The sequence below is a fragment of the Pararge aegeria genome, chromosome 16 (genome assembly GCF_905163445.1).
Source record: "Pararge aegeria chromosome 16, ilParAegt1.1, whole genome shotgun sequence".
Taxonomy (NCBI): Eukaryota; Metazoa; Arthropoda; class Insecta; order Lepidoptera; family Nymphalidae; genus Pararge; species Pararge aegeria.
The window spans coordinates 7256872-7275141 of NC_053195.1; the positions used below are offsets into that span (position 1 = coordinate 7256872).

Here is an 18270-nt window from a genome sequence, read left to right on the forward strand (position 1 = left end):
TCGTCGAAAGTTACGCCACTCGGCTAATACGGAGGGTCGATTTAATTCCATTTTGTGGGGACATTTTTTTCGAGCGTAACACCCGCGCGAGAGGACGACCGCACTACTGCCTAAGATACGTACCTAACTTCCTCTCACGTTTAAAAAATCATATACGTATATATATCTTCATACATTTACGATGCATCAGGAACTTCTTACGAGAACGTATCTATGCCTAAAATTAGAACGATTATATGTATGTATTACATAGCTTTAAACAATAATTAAATCGTAATTATCAATATCGATAATATTATATGCCATAAAGATAGGAACTTGTTTACCTGGGAGACGATGTTAAAGAATTGTTCGCCGGCTCGGCCACGCCGTGCGTGCGGCCGCAACGATAAACGTATCTAATAAAACCTGTCTAACGTATGATATGAAGTGCGGCGCGGGCCGCGGCCGAGCTGGCCGCCGCCGCCGCCCCCCAGTGCGCGGCGGCGGCGCGGGAGCTCGCGGCAGCCTCCTTGCATCACGTACAAAAACTACAACGAGGGCCGGCTCCCTTAAATTAACCTACACTTAAACAACTACAAGCTTTAAACGTATAACTAGGAAAGTGCCGCTTACGCGGCAACAATCATCAACGAAAAGAAGCATTAAGAGCTAATAGTGAACTGTTGCGTTGTTGAACAACGGAGAGAGCGAGGGGCTCTAATAGTAGTAACTATACATTTCTTAGTTAGGATTAATGTCCAGCGCTCGCGATCGAGAGCTCGCCGGGCTGCGGGAAGCGCGGACCTGGCGCGCAGAAGGTGACGTTGGGATCCTTCGGCGAGGTGTCCTGCGCGGCACGTGCGGCCAGCAGCGTTATCTGGTTGACAACGTCTTCCATCTCGTGAGAAAGCGGCTCCGGCACTGGCGGTGGAGGTGGCGGTGCGAGGTTGCGCAGGTGAAGCTCGGTGTCGGCGTGTCGGCGGAAGTCTGCCGACGTGCGGAACCGTTCTCCGGGGCACGTCCGGCATTCTAGCGCTGGCTGCACGACGCGTATGACGCCACGCGCCGCCTCCCTGCCCGCGTAGCAAGAGCGTGCCTGATGAGTTTGCAGAGGAGCGGCTGATGGGAAAGCTACTTTGCAATGCTTGCAAACGTAGCAAAGATCGAAATCAGACTCGCGTGCCCCTGTTGGGAGCTCGCTAGCAGGTGGGAGGCGTAGAGTAGAAGCGCCGGGGTCTGCCGCAATATGGCGGATTTGTTCGAGCGTAGTGGCTGGCAGTTGAAGCACGCTCGCACCGTTCCCCGTCTCCACGATTAGCCCTTGAGGTTGCGGCTGAGCCTGCGGTTGCATCGCGTTGGGGTTTCCACCTGTAACAATACAAAGGCTACGTTAAAATCGGTTAGTTTTCATTTTCGGTAACGATACTGTATTATTTAAACGCATAAGGCAATAACGTGAAATTAAAATACGATCGCAAAGAATCAAAATGAAGGCAAATTAGATTAGACACATAATATATCTTAGTTGCGAGGTAATTTTATTGGTATCTTGTATCTAGGGACTAAAAATGTGGCACGCATATAAGTATAAGTAAGTAGTGTGAGGGGTTAACATTATAGATGCGAGCGTAAGACGTGCAGTAGGTAACAAGGTTGATCCAATTACAAACGCGTGCAACCGTAAACTGACATTCTTCTTTTACCGTGTAGGTGTTTAATAATTTAATGTTTGTTACGTCAACATAATCCAGTACACGTGACGTTATGGTTTTAATTAGGCTTTATAACCTAAGGCAATATAACGCGATGAGGAGACCTACTCTCAGGGATTATATCAACCTGATCGAATCAACAAATTAGGAGAACCGTAGGATGATGAGATAAACCAACATCGACCGATCTAAGACGGCTGTAATAAAATTACTCAGTGCGCTGATGGATATTGAGGATGAAAGGACATATCGACCCTGTATTGGAATCAAAATCCCATGAGTAAACAGACAGCGTCAAAAAAGCAGCAAAAACGACGTATCAAATTGGCTATCTTAAGAGATTGGTTTCAAGCAGTAGATAAACAATAGTTGAGCCGACGACCAAAATGTTTAATAAAATTAAGCTTAATTTTCTATACTCCCCGAAAAGCAATCTGTGTTCTGTAATTTATAATTTCTTAAATCATTATACACACAATGTACCCTCTCGGCAATGTACGCTCCGAAAGCGGAGCATCCTCAGGAGATGATGACTTTTTTTCATTGTTACATTATTCTTCACTTCACAATTATTCATTGTGAAGTGAAGTTGAAGAAATTATAAATTAAACCATACAGATTTTCCTACTTTTCGCGGAGTATAGCAAATTAAGCTTAATTTTCATATCATGGAATTCCGCCTAGTAACGCCTGCTTCTATCCAAACACAGTTATATTTTTCTCATTATCAAATGACTACAAAAATACTTCCATTGATTGTCTGTGTCCTTAAAAAACCGAATTATCATCAGAAGCTCATCAACGTACATCAAACCAAAAAGATAACGAACAAGCATCAATCAGTCCAACTAAGAGTACCAGTCCTAATTTGGATGTTCCATTGTTTTCCCCTACCCTAACACCAGATAAGAGCAGTTTACCTGACTGCGACCTATTGAAGATGCGTGATGCGTTTCAAACGAGCCAACCCGCCTCGGTAATTGATTCTGGCTCTGGTTTATGCGTTTTATATTCAAGAATGCATAATATATCTCTTCGATGTCGAATAATCAATAGATTGGTAACTTGACCGGCTAGCGAAGCAACCCTTAGCGAGCGACCGAAAATGTTAATTCTCCTTCCTTATGTTTATTTTTGCTTCGTCAAGTTTTCAGATCTAAGATTAAATTGTTTTAGGTTGCAAAAGAAAACATATTAATATACGGCCAACCAAGTACGGAGATGCTCGACGAAACCGGCTGATACGACACTACCACAGAAAAAAAAACCGCGTTACCGTTCCGTTTTACCATTCTCTATGATAGGGCTAAAAATCGTGGCTGTTAATAATTTTCAGAACAACCCTAAGAGAAAAGGTTGAGGTCCCAACGAATATGAGTGAACTACAAGCATTCTCGAGACTCAAAAGCAATTGTGTTGGCAGTTCTGGTACGATAATTGTATAGAAATAAATACTTTTATATGTGCAGACTGCAGTGTAGGTTCCAATTTCAGCCAATTTAATAGCAATGCAGTGGAATCTGTTTGAATAATATTGTGCGAAACGGAGCGTAGCTCTCGATCTCCTAACAATCGTTCGCTTGATTGAACGATCGTGTTCACAGTAATGAGGCCTTACCTATTGAGATTGTTCGTACTTTGCGTTTAACAATGTTCGTAATGAATCCAACATGTCCAAAAGGATTGAAAATGAACACCGGGGCGCGGTTGACGTGGATTGAATAGATTTGCATTAACTGGGTCAGTATTAACGATGTGACTAATACCTAAACTATCAAATTAAACACTAACCGGAGGTTTTAAATATTGAAATATTTATTCCGTCTCATTTTGGGATTGTGAACTTCATAAAATAAGTCTTATAGTTGGAAAAAAAATATATAATCCCTAAACAGGAATAAAGGGACAAGACGTACAACTATCTAAGAGTCTCTTGCATTTTTTCTGCTTATAAAAAGCTACATTTTAATCATATTTGCAGTTTTAAGAAAAACAATTAAATTTTTGTCCGTGATACCAAGTCGATTAAAACGAAATATCCGAAAACCTTATTGATATCCCATAGAGTTTCGTTTAATGTATAATTGGAAGTAAACAACTATTTATCAGGCTCGGGAGGCACAAAGCCGGTTGCGACGGCTCGCCGTGGCCGTGACGTTAATTCGCAACCCTTTCTGCCAATTAGTTTCTAAATATCCACACTATTGTGCTGCTAACACCGCCGCACATCGCACTTAGTAATAAATAACGTGTAATCGAAAATGAACCTTAAAGTATAAAGTTATAAAGCATTTTATATCGTAGAGAAGACAGTTAAACGTTGGCGATTTTCCTCGATGCCTAGGTTTAAGTCAAAGGGCTTCTTAATCCAGACTTGTAGGTCGTTACGCGTTATTATAACGCGGCCGGAGTCGGCTACTTCTTCGCTCATTTACATCTCATTAAGGACGCTATTATTGGACTAGGGACGCATTATGCGCGTTTCGTTTCTGCCTTTCAGCATTCATGCTATTTTCTTGGAATAGATCACAATGCTCGAGTTAAGCGGCTTAAGGTAATCAATTAGGTTTCTCGTTTCACGGTCCGTTTTCTTTTTTAATACAAATTAAATTAGTAGAAATATTATTACACATGTTTGTTCAATTATAGTAAAAACTTGCTACCTTGAAACGTACTTCCTTGATAAAACCACAGTCAAAAACTATTTGGACACTACGACTGAATTTGATCTCAAGAATATTTGTATGGGATTAAATTTGTTTTGTGTATTTTTATTATTGTAATGCAAAAGTATGTTTTCCTTGTTTGCTAGTTAGTCTTTCGAGGCAAGAGTTAGTGGGTATTTTCAAGAAAAGCAGACTCAAGCCTAGACATCCTTGTTTTCTGTTTAGAATGACGGCTTTTTTTGAGACATACTATTTTCTCTGTTTTTGACACGGACAGCAATGATACGATGTTCTTCTGGTATCCGTCTTACTGTGTTATAGATGAACCTTAAAAGCAAGCACTTTATGCTGCATCATCACTTTACACCACATGTACTTGCAGTCGATTAGCTCTCTTTATATTAAAAAAAGACGCAAACCATCTTAAACAAAACAAGAGTCTAAAACCTACTTCCCTATAACCAAAATTAAAATGGCCAGACTTTATTTATCTCGGATCTCACCGATGCGATGGGCTTTCACGACGTATATCCAACTGTCTCTAAAGACGCTTACATTAGCGACATCAATTACTAGGTCCGTCCGTATTCGGTGAGACGAGAGTTTACGCATCGATGTAGGGATGCGATATCCACAATGATGGATGGTAATTAAAGTGGATCGCCAAACAAGTGCTGGGAAACTATTGACCTGACTAACTGACTGTCAAGTTTCGAAGAATCATTGAGTTTGTTTATTACATACGTTAAGAGAAGTAATCTGTATCCATTTCTTTTTCGACAAAAATAGTCATATGTTCAGCAATGGTTTGTCCATCGGATACGAAACAGATAATGAAAGTTCATTCTGCATTTAAATGACCTATAATTCTGATTCTCCAGACATGTCCTCTCTGATGAGGAATGTATAAATATAAATAAATAGAAACATACCACGACAATACACATATCGCCATTTAGCCCCAGAGTAAGCGTAGCTTGCGTTATGGCAACTAACATGACTGATGAATATTTATGAATGATGTATATAAATACTTATATTATATAGATAAACACCCAAACACTGAAAAACATTCAGGTTCATCACACAAACGTTTTACAGTTGTGGAAATCGAGCCCACAGCCTTGGAATCAAAAAGCACCGTCGCTGAACACTGCGCCAATCGATGGATGTTCAACCTCAAAATGCATGTGCATTTATTATTTTCTATAGAGTTAGGTACTATAAGCTGTTTAATAGTAATTAAGAGTTTGAAACCTTGTTTACTTAAAAAAAAAGTCGTCATACGATATCTCACAATTAGGGTTACTGACCATATATCTAGCCGTCACCAAAGACGCTTACATTAGTGACTTCAATTACGTGTATAGTCCGTATTAGGTAAGACGTCTACCCATTGATGTTGAGTCGATTCAATATCGTCATTGATGGATAGTAATTAAAGTAGATCGCCAAACAAGTGCCGAGGAACTATTGACGCTCCTAATTGACTGACAGGGTCATTAGTTTCACCAATCTCTAGCCAATAACAGACGCCTTTCTCTGAATCAGTATGGAGAAGGTTTTTTACGGTGGCACCGATTTATTTATGATAACGATTCAACAAAAATATATCGTCTGTTATAGACAATGGTGTATATCTTGTTATTTTTCCAGACATGGCTGCAAGGATGCATTGACGAATGGCGACATCTTTTTACAAACATTGAAGTTTGTAATTGAAGTTGCTAGCTTTTGTTGGGAACGGTGCGATGGGTTCACATTTCCGGCGATTAAAGTCGAATCCCAATGCGAGATTCAGCTTTGCATACAACCACATGTGTTCAAAACTCAGACCTTTTTCTACATTATAATCCTTAGAGATGATAGGCTTATTATATTTTCTTTTTATATACTTATTTGAACATGCGTTCTTGTTAGTACCTCAGCACAAAGTAAATTAGGATAGTAGTATTTCCCTACCTTATACTGTGACTTTAGTAGTCACGGTATAAAGTATTGACAACCAAACTGAAATAAATTTAAAAGAACTACAGCACATCTTTTTTGTCTCTTCCAGAGGGAGAAGTTCGTTGATTTTTGAATATGTTACTGAATAATATCTTCGATAATTCTGAACTGATATTGATTGTTTTTGCGCTTGAACGTACTTACCTAGTTAACTCCTACATTGATTATGGAATACGAAATTGTATTCTGAATTCTATGTTTAGCGCTTTACGCTGTACTGTTTGTTATTTGCCAATCAAGCATGTTACTTACTGTTTTAGGTAAAGTATATTTACACCATAGTAAATAGTTGTGATTTGTTTTATTTATTAATATCCGCTACAAAAATGGGCAGATAGGTATAACAATACCTACCTGCCCATTTTTGTACTCATTTAATCATTGTCATAAATAGTATATTTTATACATTAATAAACAGTATTCTAATTGAACATTGAGCTATCTTTTCGTCCCTTTGTATTATAAAGTGTGGTTTCAAAATTATAAAAACATATACGTTTGGCTAGTAATTTTCTTCTTTTTCGAAAACATACTTTTTACCAAAAAGTTTTCAAAGTATTTATTAAATCTAGTTTCAACTAGTAGCTTGTTGCTAATCCATTTACACTACAAACTAACTCTCCGATCTCTCGTTATATATCTATTTACATTTTGTTAGGTGTTCATAGTATTATTTATTTATTTATGACTACCTACACTTTCTATTATCAAATCAATCTTATGCATCTCTTAGTATCACATGTAGTCGGAAATCTAATAGCTCTTAATGCTTTAAATTTAAGGGTTAATTTGCAATAGAAATATCGTTTTGGTAGTCGATCGTAGTAAAAGACGTAGGAGCCCACTGTCTCATCAGTGTCGACGCAAGTCCATGCAATTAGATTGAAGGAACCAGAAAAGGATTTAGCTAGTATAGGATTTATTTTGTTCAGATTCGATAAGTTCGACTCTGATTTAAACATCTAATAGGTTCTCAACCTGATAATATCTTTGCTATTGTCTACATTTGTCGGGTGGACCAAACTTTACAAACCATTTTTTTATAAGTATTTATGTGTATTATATTAATAAAAATATTCTTCAGTCATCTTAGTACCCATAACACAAGCTACGCTTACTTTGGGGCTAGATGGTGCTGTGTGTATTGTCGTAGTATATTTATTTATTTATTTATGGGCAATCTCTCCCGCCCGGAGAGGTCTTAAGTACAGCAGTTTTATAGGATGACTGATTTAAGCGCAGCTAGTAAGCCCCAGAGTTCATTCTAAAGCAACGTTGTATTGCATTACGGAAATAATTACACTGTTTGAGGATAGTATGCTAATGCTACTTACATTAACAGTTAATGCCATTACACCAGTTCCGACTCACGCGGTCACGCCACATATGTCTACAAACTATCTTATGTTGCACGAATACGGTTTATTCAAATAGGCTTTGAAAGCTATTTAGTGACAAAGCCCTAATGCTTAATCAATAACAATATTTACATACAAGGAAATATAATTTAAGTATTTATGATTGAAAAACTTTTAAATTACCTGACTTTTATTTTTAAATGAATTATTAAGCTTTTTATTCCGATTAACTTTAATTAATTAAAAAAATATCACTGTTCGTAATTATGTGAGACTTTTAAAGACTTAGCTCAAATCCCTCTACTCTTTGAGTGATATTTATGCTCAGTATTGAACACAAATTTTTGATGACGGTGTGACGGTGAATATGATGAGTTCGTTTCGTCACAGGCAGGAAAAAACCGGCACAACGTCAACTGCAGTTGTTTCGAACCTTTTTGCTATGTCTATTTACCTGGAAAAAATAAGCCAAAAGTTTTTCCTCTCTAAACGTGTAAGCAGATTTTTTTTTATTCCACTTACTACGTTCTTCCTCAAGCAAGAGCCACAAGCGAATTCTTGAGTACTTCATATGACGCTTAAAGACGGAGATAATCTCGAAACACTAGTAGTCCTAGCAAAGTGATATGAAAACACATCAAACATCAGTCGGGCTGATCAGATTCGCAGCATACTTGATTCCACGTCTACTGGAGAGAATTTCACACAGCTAAGTTTGTCGTGAGCTTTTTCTTAGACCAGTGCGCGTTTGGAACCCTCTTAGCTGTTTAGTTTATGAATGTAATTATCACTACTCACTACACTACTTTGTATACATTTTGTATGTAATGTACGCATCAAAAGTGCCATCTGCGTGCCTATTTGAATAAACAAATATTTGACTTTGACTTTGACATCTCCATATATCTGGAGAGAGGATAAGCTGGTCTGCCAATGTGAAGTCGACGTTTTGACGACACTTATTGACACAGTGTTAACCGCTGTGGTGGGAGGTCGCGTCATAAACAATTTGGGAATTTATAATTTCTGATATTTCTCAGGTCTGGTCTAGTCTTAAGAGAGGCTTTGGCCATTGGCTGATCTCCATCCTACCTACAAAGACTGGCAGCTCAGCGATTAAGCGGTATTTAACTGCAGCACCACTTGATGAGATTGTTTGAGAGAGCCAAAAGCTAACTTATAGTGTGAAGAAGGAGTTTCCTATTGCAAAAAAAAAAGTTAAATTAAATCTTTTTGTGGCAGTGATCGTCCGGGGATGCACTACCCTCTCTTATTGCTGTTAATACCACTTTATGCATATTACACTTGATTATAGTGTGAAGAATGACATTCCTATTGCAAAAAAACAGTAAAATTAAAATAAAAATGTTTACGAGACTTGCTTATTTCTGTTACTATGTTCCGGTGAAAGGACGTGGGTGCCGGTCTAATTACAGGCAAATGCGGCTTGACACCTACGCCTCTGGTTGAGGGACACAGGGCGGCCCATTTCAGGACGTGTTCCCTGCACGCTTGCGAAGTGTTCTTGATCACCTGCTTGGTCTGTCAATTATACTGACAATTCCAGAAAGTTCTCCCTAGGTATGAACTGTAATCAATGTGTTGGACCATAATCTTGCACTATCTGTGCGTAGCAGTGGCGTGCACTGGGTTTCTTACCAGGGTATGCATACAACAGGATAATTTCATACAATGAAAAAAATCCTCTTCTTATACGGGCTGTATTTAAATTTTAGGGTATGCAGTGCTTTTGTGCATGTATGAAGTGCGCGCCACTGGTGACTTCTCATTGAATGTCACGGCGCGCGCGTATTGTAGGCACAATGTAGCTGTTAATGCTATTAGTATTAAGCGGATTGGAATATTTACACGCGTTGTGAGAAGCGAGCGAGCGGCTGAACGGCTGACACCTAGGGTTTCCTTGATGTTCGAACGCGCTTTAACCAGTTTTACGTAAGGGAAATATTGTTCGTAGGCAAGCAAAAAAAAAACTGTCTTTGACATCACACTTAATGCGTTGACATCTCTGGTTTATCTATTCCGCGGCGTAGGTGCTTCTAATTCCACTTTGCATACGAGGCGCTTATTTTTTATTATTTTATCTTTAACGTTTGTCGCAGAAAAATTATGTAGTTATGTTTGAAAGTACAAGTTACAGGCTTGTCAAAATGCACACAACTGGTTTTTTTAAGGTTGTTACTAACGACATGTTTTTTGTCAAAAATGTGCGTGAACTTGCGTTTTATTTGACGCATTTTGGGCATCGATTCGTAACATTGACGTACAGTAGTTTTTAAAGTTAATTAATATTACTTATGTGATGATTAACTTTCAACAAGTTACTCATAATGAACCAGGATTTAACTTATGAGCGAAATTAACCAACGTAAATGCAGGTTAATGTTTGTCAAAATAGGTAGCTCTCTCTAACTTTTACAAACCGTAAATGTTCGAGAATGTTTATAAAATATACGTATCCTGTACGTATATAACGTAATCCTGCACCTAATCTGTTCTGGATACTCATCCTCTAATTGATATCTTAAAAAAACTATCCAAAGGAATACGTAGGTCATTTTCGATATTGAAGTCATAGATTACAGTTATGTGTGTTAAAATTGTATTCAACATCAGGCCCTAGTTTTTATCATAGAACTTTGTAACTAATCATCGAAAACCGTGATGTTTACGAACGATACTGTTTCCAAGCAAGACTGGTCGGAAGTTCGACAATTGCCTTTACCAACAGATCGGAAAAAATGTTAGTTACCGTCGACAGTATTCAGTAATCAATCAATGTGAAGGTCTCAAATAAACGATTAGTTTCTCAGTCATTGCCTTAGCAAAGATTTTGATAAAGATATCTTTAAGTAAGATAAAAGAAAATTGAAGAGTTTCCTCAATGTTACGCGTATATGGGAAGGCAACTTTAGGAATGGTAATTTGGAAATTGGTTGTATCTAACAAAAAACTAGGTAGAACTAGGTGAGAGTGTATTTCAACAGTTGTTTTACATAGTGGTAATACTAATGCAGCATCAGAATTGCCGGCATCTTCTTTAAGGCACGGTATATTAAGAGCTATCAGAAAAGCAATACACGAACTCAGCCCATTCCCCATAGTAATTTGAGCGACCATTAAGCAATAATTTGATCGAATTTTATATCCATCATGGCACCGCGCGAGTGGCTTGAAACCTCCATTATCTCAACTTCCTTCCGACTCCCCGCGGAAATCTCACCGCATTCAAATATTTAATTACTTTAGCTCTCGATCATTTATAAACTCGGGCGGGAGTGCTATCATAAAACGCGCTAATGCCTTATAATTAAAATATTCTCAACAAGCCGTGGCGTAATGGCACCTCCGGCGACGGTTTCCTCCGATGGAAAAAAACGCATAAAAAATTACATTCACCCCAGAGCACTCACCCCTTGTGTCGGGAAAATCGATTAAAAAGAGGAGTCGCGGGCGAAACGGTGCGGGCGGGAAGCGGGGAGTTTAATATGTACGAAAAAATGCACGACGCCACGGGAGCGAGGGAGAGCTTCTTGGAGTGGGTCTCGAGTTGGCTTCAATTTTTATAATTACGTTCATACGTGAGCGCGGCCTGCGACGCTTGCTTCGCTCACCGCACGCCGCCTGCAGCCCTCCAGCCTCCCTCTACTTACTTATTTAAACCTGTTCACATCTCGTTACGTTACCCGATATTAATTTTTAATACGATTTTAAAAGAACTAAGTAATCACAAAAAAAACAATACCTAATTCTTCCCAAGGAATTGTTTTATACGTTCTCACAAGTAGGTACTTTTCTGTAATGTAATCTTGTTCCTGGAAAATTTGTCTCCGTAACTTAATCTAATATCCATCAGAGTGATATAACCAAAACTTTTTACATACGTAGCAATCATGTAAGAAAGGAGGCAATAGGAGCGGGATAACCGGCTAGAGGACGTTATCTCAGGAGACGGTTTGCAAATGAGCGGGACACGCACACAGCCGCTCTCACACATACGCTAATCCGCGTTCGTACGCGCTACGTACACGCTTGCGTACATTTTATAAATAGATATCGCTTTTTTATCCCGGTACAAGAATACGGAGGGGGTGCCACCCGGAGGAGGGGGACCCCTACGGGGGACGTGTTGGATTTCAGATTGCTACGAACTGCAAAAATGAGGGATGAAAGAAATATAGCTTAAAACGCAGATATTTCCCGGCGTCTTAAGGCGCGGGCGGGAAAGGGGAGGCCGGGGTGTGTGTGGAACAAAGTAGAGTGGCGATATTGAACCAAAATGAAATGGTAAACGAACCGTGCGCGTCCGTTCTAATGCGAATTTATAATTTGGACATTGCCCCGGTCGGCGTACTCTTTGGATTCCGAGGGTGGGTTGCTAAGGTGAATTTATAAAGACGAAGGATGTGATTCATGAACAGGGGAGCAAAGTTTAGCCACGGTCAGATTTTTTCCTCAATCCTTGAGGTTATTAATGCAAGAGTTTTGTCTCAACGAGTAGTGTTTAGGCGTATCCTCATTGCAGGTTAACGCGTATGTCCGCCGACCTAATTGTCGTCGCGCCGTCTAATCGGGATATGCGCCACGCGATAATTGCGACAGATTACTGTTACGCCACAAATACTATCATTTGCGTAGAAGCGGCACTCCTTTAACAAGCTAACTACATAATTAAAATGTTTATAAGTAACAAAACTTGCGATTAGAATCGTTAAGAATTCCAGTTGAAAAATTTAAGGGGTTAATGAAAAAAAACATTGCTTAAGAAATTTTTCCAAAGACATTAAAGGCAAGTGAAGCGTCTACGGAGTTTTGCCTTCTTTGAGTTTATTACCGACACAATTGCGAGTCTTGCTAATTCACTAATGAGTTATGTAGGTGTAGCGCGGGCGAGATGAACGTTTTGCTTACAATTGCCTTACATTAGTACTAATCAGACAAAAACTTTACATAGCGGACAGCATGACTTCAGACCAAAATTAGAATTCAATGAGCAACAGCAAACGGGAAGAGCAATCTTCGATAGTAAGAAAACAAAATAACATAAGAGGGAAAGTGAAAATTGCGTACGTGAACGGACGAAAAAAATATTAAAAATTAATCAAGGTTCAAGTCGGGGCTGGAGAGGAAGGGAGCACATGTGTCGACAAAAAACCGTCTCCCTCAACGGGGCACGTGCGAAAAGCCGTTACGGGCTCGTCCCGTTGCCGAGTTAAAAGTTCTTTCGGACAAACAGAGGATTTGTCACAATTACGGCGGGGCGGCGTGTCCCTACTTGATTAAAACCTAAATCACGTGACGTGTTTACAGCCTCGCCGGAGGTGTTTTCAATTTGGCGACTCCTGGACTGACCATTGGTGTTCCGGACACGTCTCGACGCACCTATCTAGGGGCAGGCCAGTTTTAAATTTGATGCGAATCTAATCGGTTGAACAATCTCTCCACCCCCTGGCGTGTTCCGCTGAAGGGTGCAGAGTATACACCATCAAATCAAATGGTCACGTTTCTTAATTATTCTTAAACGCAATACAAAAATCCGTGGAAGAAAGACTCGGCAGAAAGATCCGGCTCCGTTACGGTAACGTTTCAGCGATAAAAAGGCAAGGTGAAAAGAGATTAACATTTGAATTAATCGGGAGATTAAACATAATGAAAGAAAATCTCATTACTATCCGTATAATGGCGGTGAGAAATATCTCCCGGAGAACGGAAGGAAAAAACGTGCCGCATAAAAGAAAGGCGAGCGCAAAGAAAATTAAAACCTCGAACGGAATTAAAAAATGTTAAAAAAATGTAATCGACGCCGGAGCTTGGATAGGGGGAATGCAAACTGAAGTGAGGGGTGAGGCGTTAAAAGTTCTGAATTAAAGAGCAGCTACGGAAAGTCTTGTTGTAATTAGATTTTTCTCATCTCCTTAAATCGGCTCTTCGCGCCGGACTGACACCGGTCTGTGTAATTTGTAATCGAGACTTGTTAGCTTCCGTTTTTCTTAAAATTTCGCTGAACTCGTATATTGCCAAAGAAATACTTTCGTCTATATGCCGGTAATAAATATTACGATTAATATTCATGATTTGTACGTTGTTGTTTGTTATCACTGCCGTTAATTTAACTTGTGTGTGTTTCTGTGGGTTTTCCTTAGTGAAAAGTAAAATATTTCAGTAGGTAATTTAACATTAATACATATGATACAAACGAAAGAAAAATACAGTGTGGCTTCGATCAATAATTAAAATAGTGTTGGCCACTTAATAAGAAACTATATAATAGCGGCGGAAATTATATAAATCTTATAACTATAAATAAATAATGATAATGCGTAATATTGACGAATAATTAATACATTAAGCCTGCTGAATGATTTTCTTCTACTCTTTAATCAATTAGGTTCAGGAGTGAAAGAAAATTATTTGGAAGACTCCCCATTTATTACCAAGTACCACGCACTATTAGGCAGGTAAAGTTGTTCATATTTAATTGGCAAGTAATGCGCTAGTTGTAATATATCTAACTTATCTAGTATCATTTTACAACACAAACTCTTCATCATTTTACTTCAAATATTATTCTAGAATTCATAATAAAAGCCAAACTCAAACTATACTCAAACTATAGAATTTTCAACCATTTTCAGTTCATTGTTGTGAAATAGTTCATTTAGAATTCAAAGAAAATCTTGTAAATGCAAAGTTATCCCACTTTTCCATTCAAACCTCGCTTCCCCATCTCGACTTTAGACTCCTAATTAATTCCTTGGTTGTCCAAGCGACGGAGCGTAATTAAACATTTCGCCTTGTAATTACCGACGCTTAAACTTGTAGGAAGTTGTCGGAAATTGTCGGGAATTGCCGGGAATTGCCGGGGATTGTCGCATTTAAGCGGTCGGTCAGTGGGCAATTAAGCCCGCAGTAGGCGATTAAGCAATTAACGAAGTTGGGGCGGACTCTCATTTGGCTCGCCTCTGATTTTCCTTGAGTTTAAAATTTTAGAGGTTTTCCGCCCAAACGCCTGTGGGGACGGTCTGTTTGTCTTTCTTTTGATATTGTTTTTTTGGGGGTTGGAATTTTATATTGCTGGGTTTAGCTTTTGATGTTGTTCTCGTGTTTTGTTTTTGAGTTGGCTTTGAATATTTAAGGAGTGTTTAACATTTATTTGAAAGTCTAATTGAATAAAAATGAATTTTGTTATTTTAAGTACATGTTGGTTGTGTTACGAGTATGTATTTCGCTTAGAGCGAGGAATTTAATCAGTTCAGTCATTATTCTTTAAAGATATTGTTGAGTTCGCGTTTAATTGCGTGGTTGAGTCAACGCAGAGTCGCGGATGTGCTACAATATATATCTATCTCTCTGTCTTTCGTCATCATCATCATTATCAACCCATCACCGACCCTCTTCAGGACACGGGTCTTCTTTCAGTATGGGGAAGGAGGGTAAACTTCACACACCTTTAATAACGTTATGAAAAACTCTTAGGCATTCAAGTTTTCTCACGATGTTTTCCTTCACCGTTTAAGCAAGTGATATTTAACAGTTATTGAATTAATAAAGCACATAACGAAAGTTAGAAATGAGTGTCGAGGATCGAACTCGGTCACCCCGAAAGGAAGGCCGAAACTATAACCACTTAAGCCGGTTTTGGGCTTTACATATAGATTTTACATCTTCCTAAATTATGAGTAGGTAAGCTTTGAAGTGTATAAGTATGCACAGAAAGTCTATTATTTCGCTTTCCTTCCGTTCTTAGAGTGTGTCTAGACGTTCGAAAAACTTTATTTTTATGACCCACACGACGGATAAATATCCGACCTTTTTTCGCGCTTATAAAATCTGTTTCACTAAAGACATATATTTCAATATACCTAATCAATGAAGAACAAAACATTCCAAGTAGTTTCTTAAAATGAAATATTACTTCCTTCTGTCTTTATTACCATCAAAACTTTATCATCCTAAATGTTGAACCCTTGTTTGACATAATTATCAGCGATTAACCCATTAACACTGTGGCCTGCTACCCCAACGCCATCTATCATCAAAGTTTAGCTAATGACAGAGCAGAAGGGTTAAGTCATTAATTAAAAGTCGGAATCTCCTTACAAACAAGATATCATCCCTTCAACCCTTTATTAAGTCGAGGTTGCGGTACGCTTTAATTCAATAAAGCTTTGTAAACAGGCGGAGAAAGGGTTAATTTGCATGTCGGTATTTTCAGTAGGGCTGTCAGCTGTAGTACAGAAAAGGAAATTTTTGACAGTTTAAGCTTTTGTCTCTTTTTCAGTATTAAGGAGTACATGTTTTAAATTACATAAGCTGCTTATTTTAGGATATGAGTATCATAATCAGCCTAGCTGATCAGCGTGCAACCAGATTTCTTGGCACCATACCACGCGGCATGACTTGTATAGTAATTAGTTTATATTATATTTTAATTTACTTATAATTTTGATCGTAACACTATTATTACTTTCATACCTTATCTATATTATCTTATATTTTTTTATCTGGAGTTTGAGTAAATCAGAAATCGCATTTCTGCTCTGTTTTGTAGTTTTTTTTTCCCTAAAATTAAATCATTGGCGCCAGAAAGGACAATAATAATAATAATAAGTTGAGATAATCTAAACACCTTATCGGTAAATGTAAACATCGGAAATTTCCTTTCCAATATGAAGGATCTTTTTTTTGTTGCCATAAATTAATTTACCAAATATATTTGAAAAAAAAAGGAAGTAGGTAATTGGTGTATCGAACATTTCTTTATACTAATCTTTCAAACAAATCTTTCAAGAAATGTTTTTTTGAAGTAATAAATGCGTCTTAAAACCGACTCTACTATGAGAGACGAGGCCTATACCTTGCAGTGGAACGTAAATAGGCTGCGGATGATGGTAATAAAGAAACAGTAGAATAAATATTGTTTTCTTAAAACTAGCAACCCTGGTTTTGTAGGGTTAACCGAGGCTTCGTTAGGGTTTGCAATTAAGGGGGAAACATGGAAAAGTTGAGGTAGGTCGCTGGTGGTAATTAAGGCATTAAAGCGCTTAGCGGTTATTGCTGCGATTGTATTCGTGAAGGAAAATAGGGAGGGTTTTAATTTTTCATTCAGTGTTCAGAAATTGAAATTAGAATGTTATTATTTCTTTATGGTTTTTGGTTTAAGTATAACGTAAGTATATTACAGTAGGTGGAATTTATGCTCAGTGTTGAAAATTAGGGCAAGGTAGAAGGCATTAGAGCGCGCGGTAGGTCACCCATGGACCGATCAAATCAAATCTTCAGTGGGAGTTCCATTGCATGAGTGTACCAGACTATCTGCAAACAGGGAGAAGTGGCGAATGATCGTGAGGCGTGTAACAACTGCCACAAACAATGTCCCACCGTGATAACCACAACCACAGGCAAGAGTGTTACGACAAAGAAGAAGCAGAAACTTAAAAATGCAAGTTGTTCAATTGCGAATTTTTAAGCATCGCAAGGAGTATTTGATGTACTCTTATTCAAAGATACTGTTGAAACCTTGGTGTACCTACTCTGTATTTCGCACGCGACGTTGTAAGGTCGCGTGGAAGGTACGCGCCTGTTTCCTTTATGAGTTTTTTTTTTTTCGTTTTTCGTGGTGGAAAAGCTTTATGGCTACCTCTGTCCTTTTGGGCAGGACAGAGGTTATGTGGGACTCGTTTACCCGAACTAAAAACCACCACGGCATGTCCCTCTCGTTGCCTTTTTTGGACGTCCGGGGAACCCGTTGTATACTTCCCAGACGAGTTTCCTTTATGACTAAGTATTTACTTAATTACAAGTACATGAGGCTTAGCACGTACGCTTCAAATTCATGGACACAGGGCGACATATTAAAAGACGTGCCTTTTGCATGCCCTGTTGCTGTGTCTATAGGAGATGGTTTTTTAGTTACCATCAGGTTGGCCATCTGCTTAGTCCATCAATTATTACTATAAAAAATAAAAAAAACGCTACCAGCAGAAATTGCTGGAGAGAGATACAAGTACTTAAATTGGTCTAACTATAAGCTACCTAAGCTAAGATTTATATGTCAGTAAATTAACTGATTAAGTCAAGATGAAACATTTGAAATCAGCTTATGAATCACACGCAGATAACCTAGTAAAAAAAACAAACGAAAGAAATTTTACTTAAATTTATTCGTAAGCTACCTCAAGTTAAATATTAACCTCAACTTCTAAAATGGGGTTATACCGTAAACTATAATTACGCTTAAGTTAGTAAAATTAGAAAAAAAAAGCAAGAACAATAAAAACCGTGGGGCATAAAAAGACAAATGAAGAAATGTTCGGAACACGCGGAGGGCGGGCCCCATGCATCCATAATGTACTAATTTGTTGTTTCTGCGGCATGAAATTATAGCGTAGCAATTACATTAGTATTAATAAGGCTACTGTAGTATTTATTTTTAAGTTATAAAACATTCTCGAGATATTTCTTTTCGTATAACGTGTTCTCAGTTGTTCTACTGGGCATCTAAACTAACTGATTATTAAGGAA

The 18270-nt window shown here is 38.4% G+C and overlaps 1 protein-coding gene across 1 annotated transcript; it reads right to left on the reverse strand.

Moving 5' to 3' along the window:
• Positions 1-733: 733 nt before the first annotated feature.
• On the reverse strand, positions 734-1352 carry LOC120630674. Its single transcript, XM_039899944.1, has one exon. The coding sequence runs from the start codon at positions 1331-1333 to the stop codon at positions 734-736; it is 600 nt and encodes a 199-aa protein (XP_039755878.1). The 5' UTR covers positions 1334-1352.
• Between the last annotated feature and the right edge of the window lie 16918 nt (positions 1353-18270).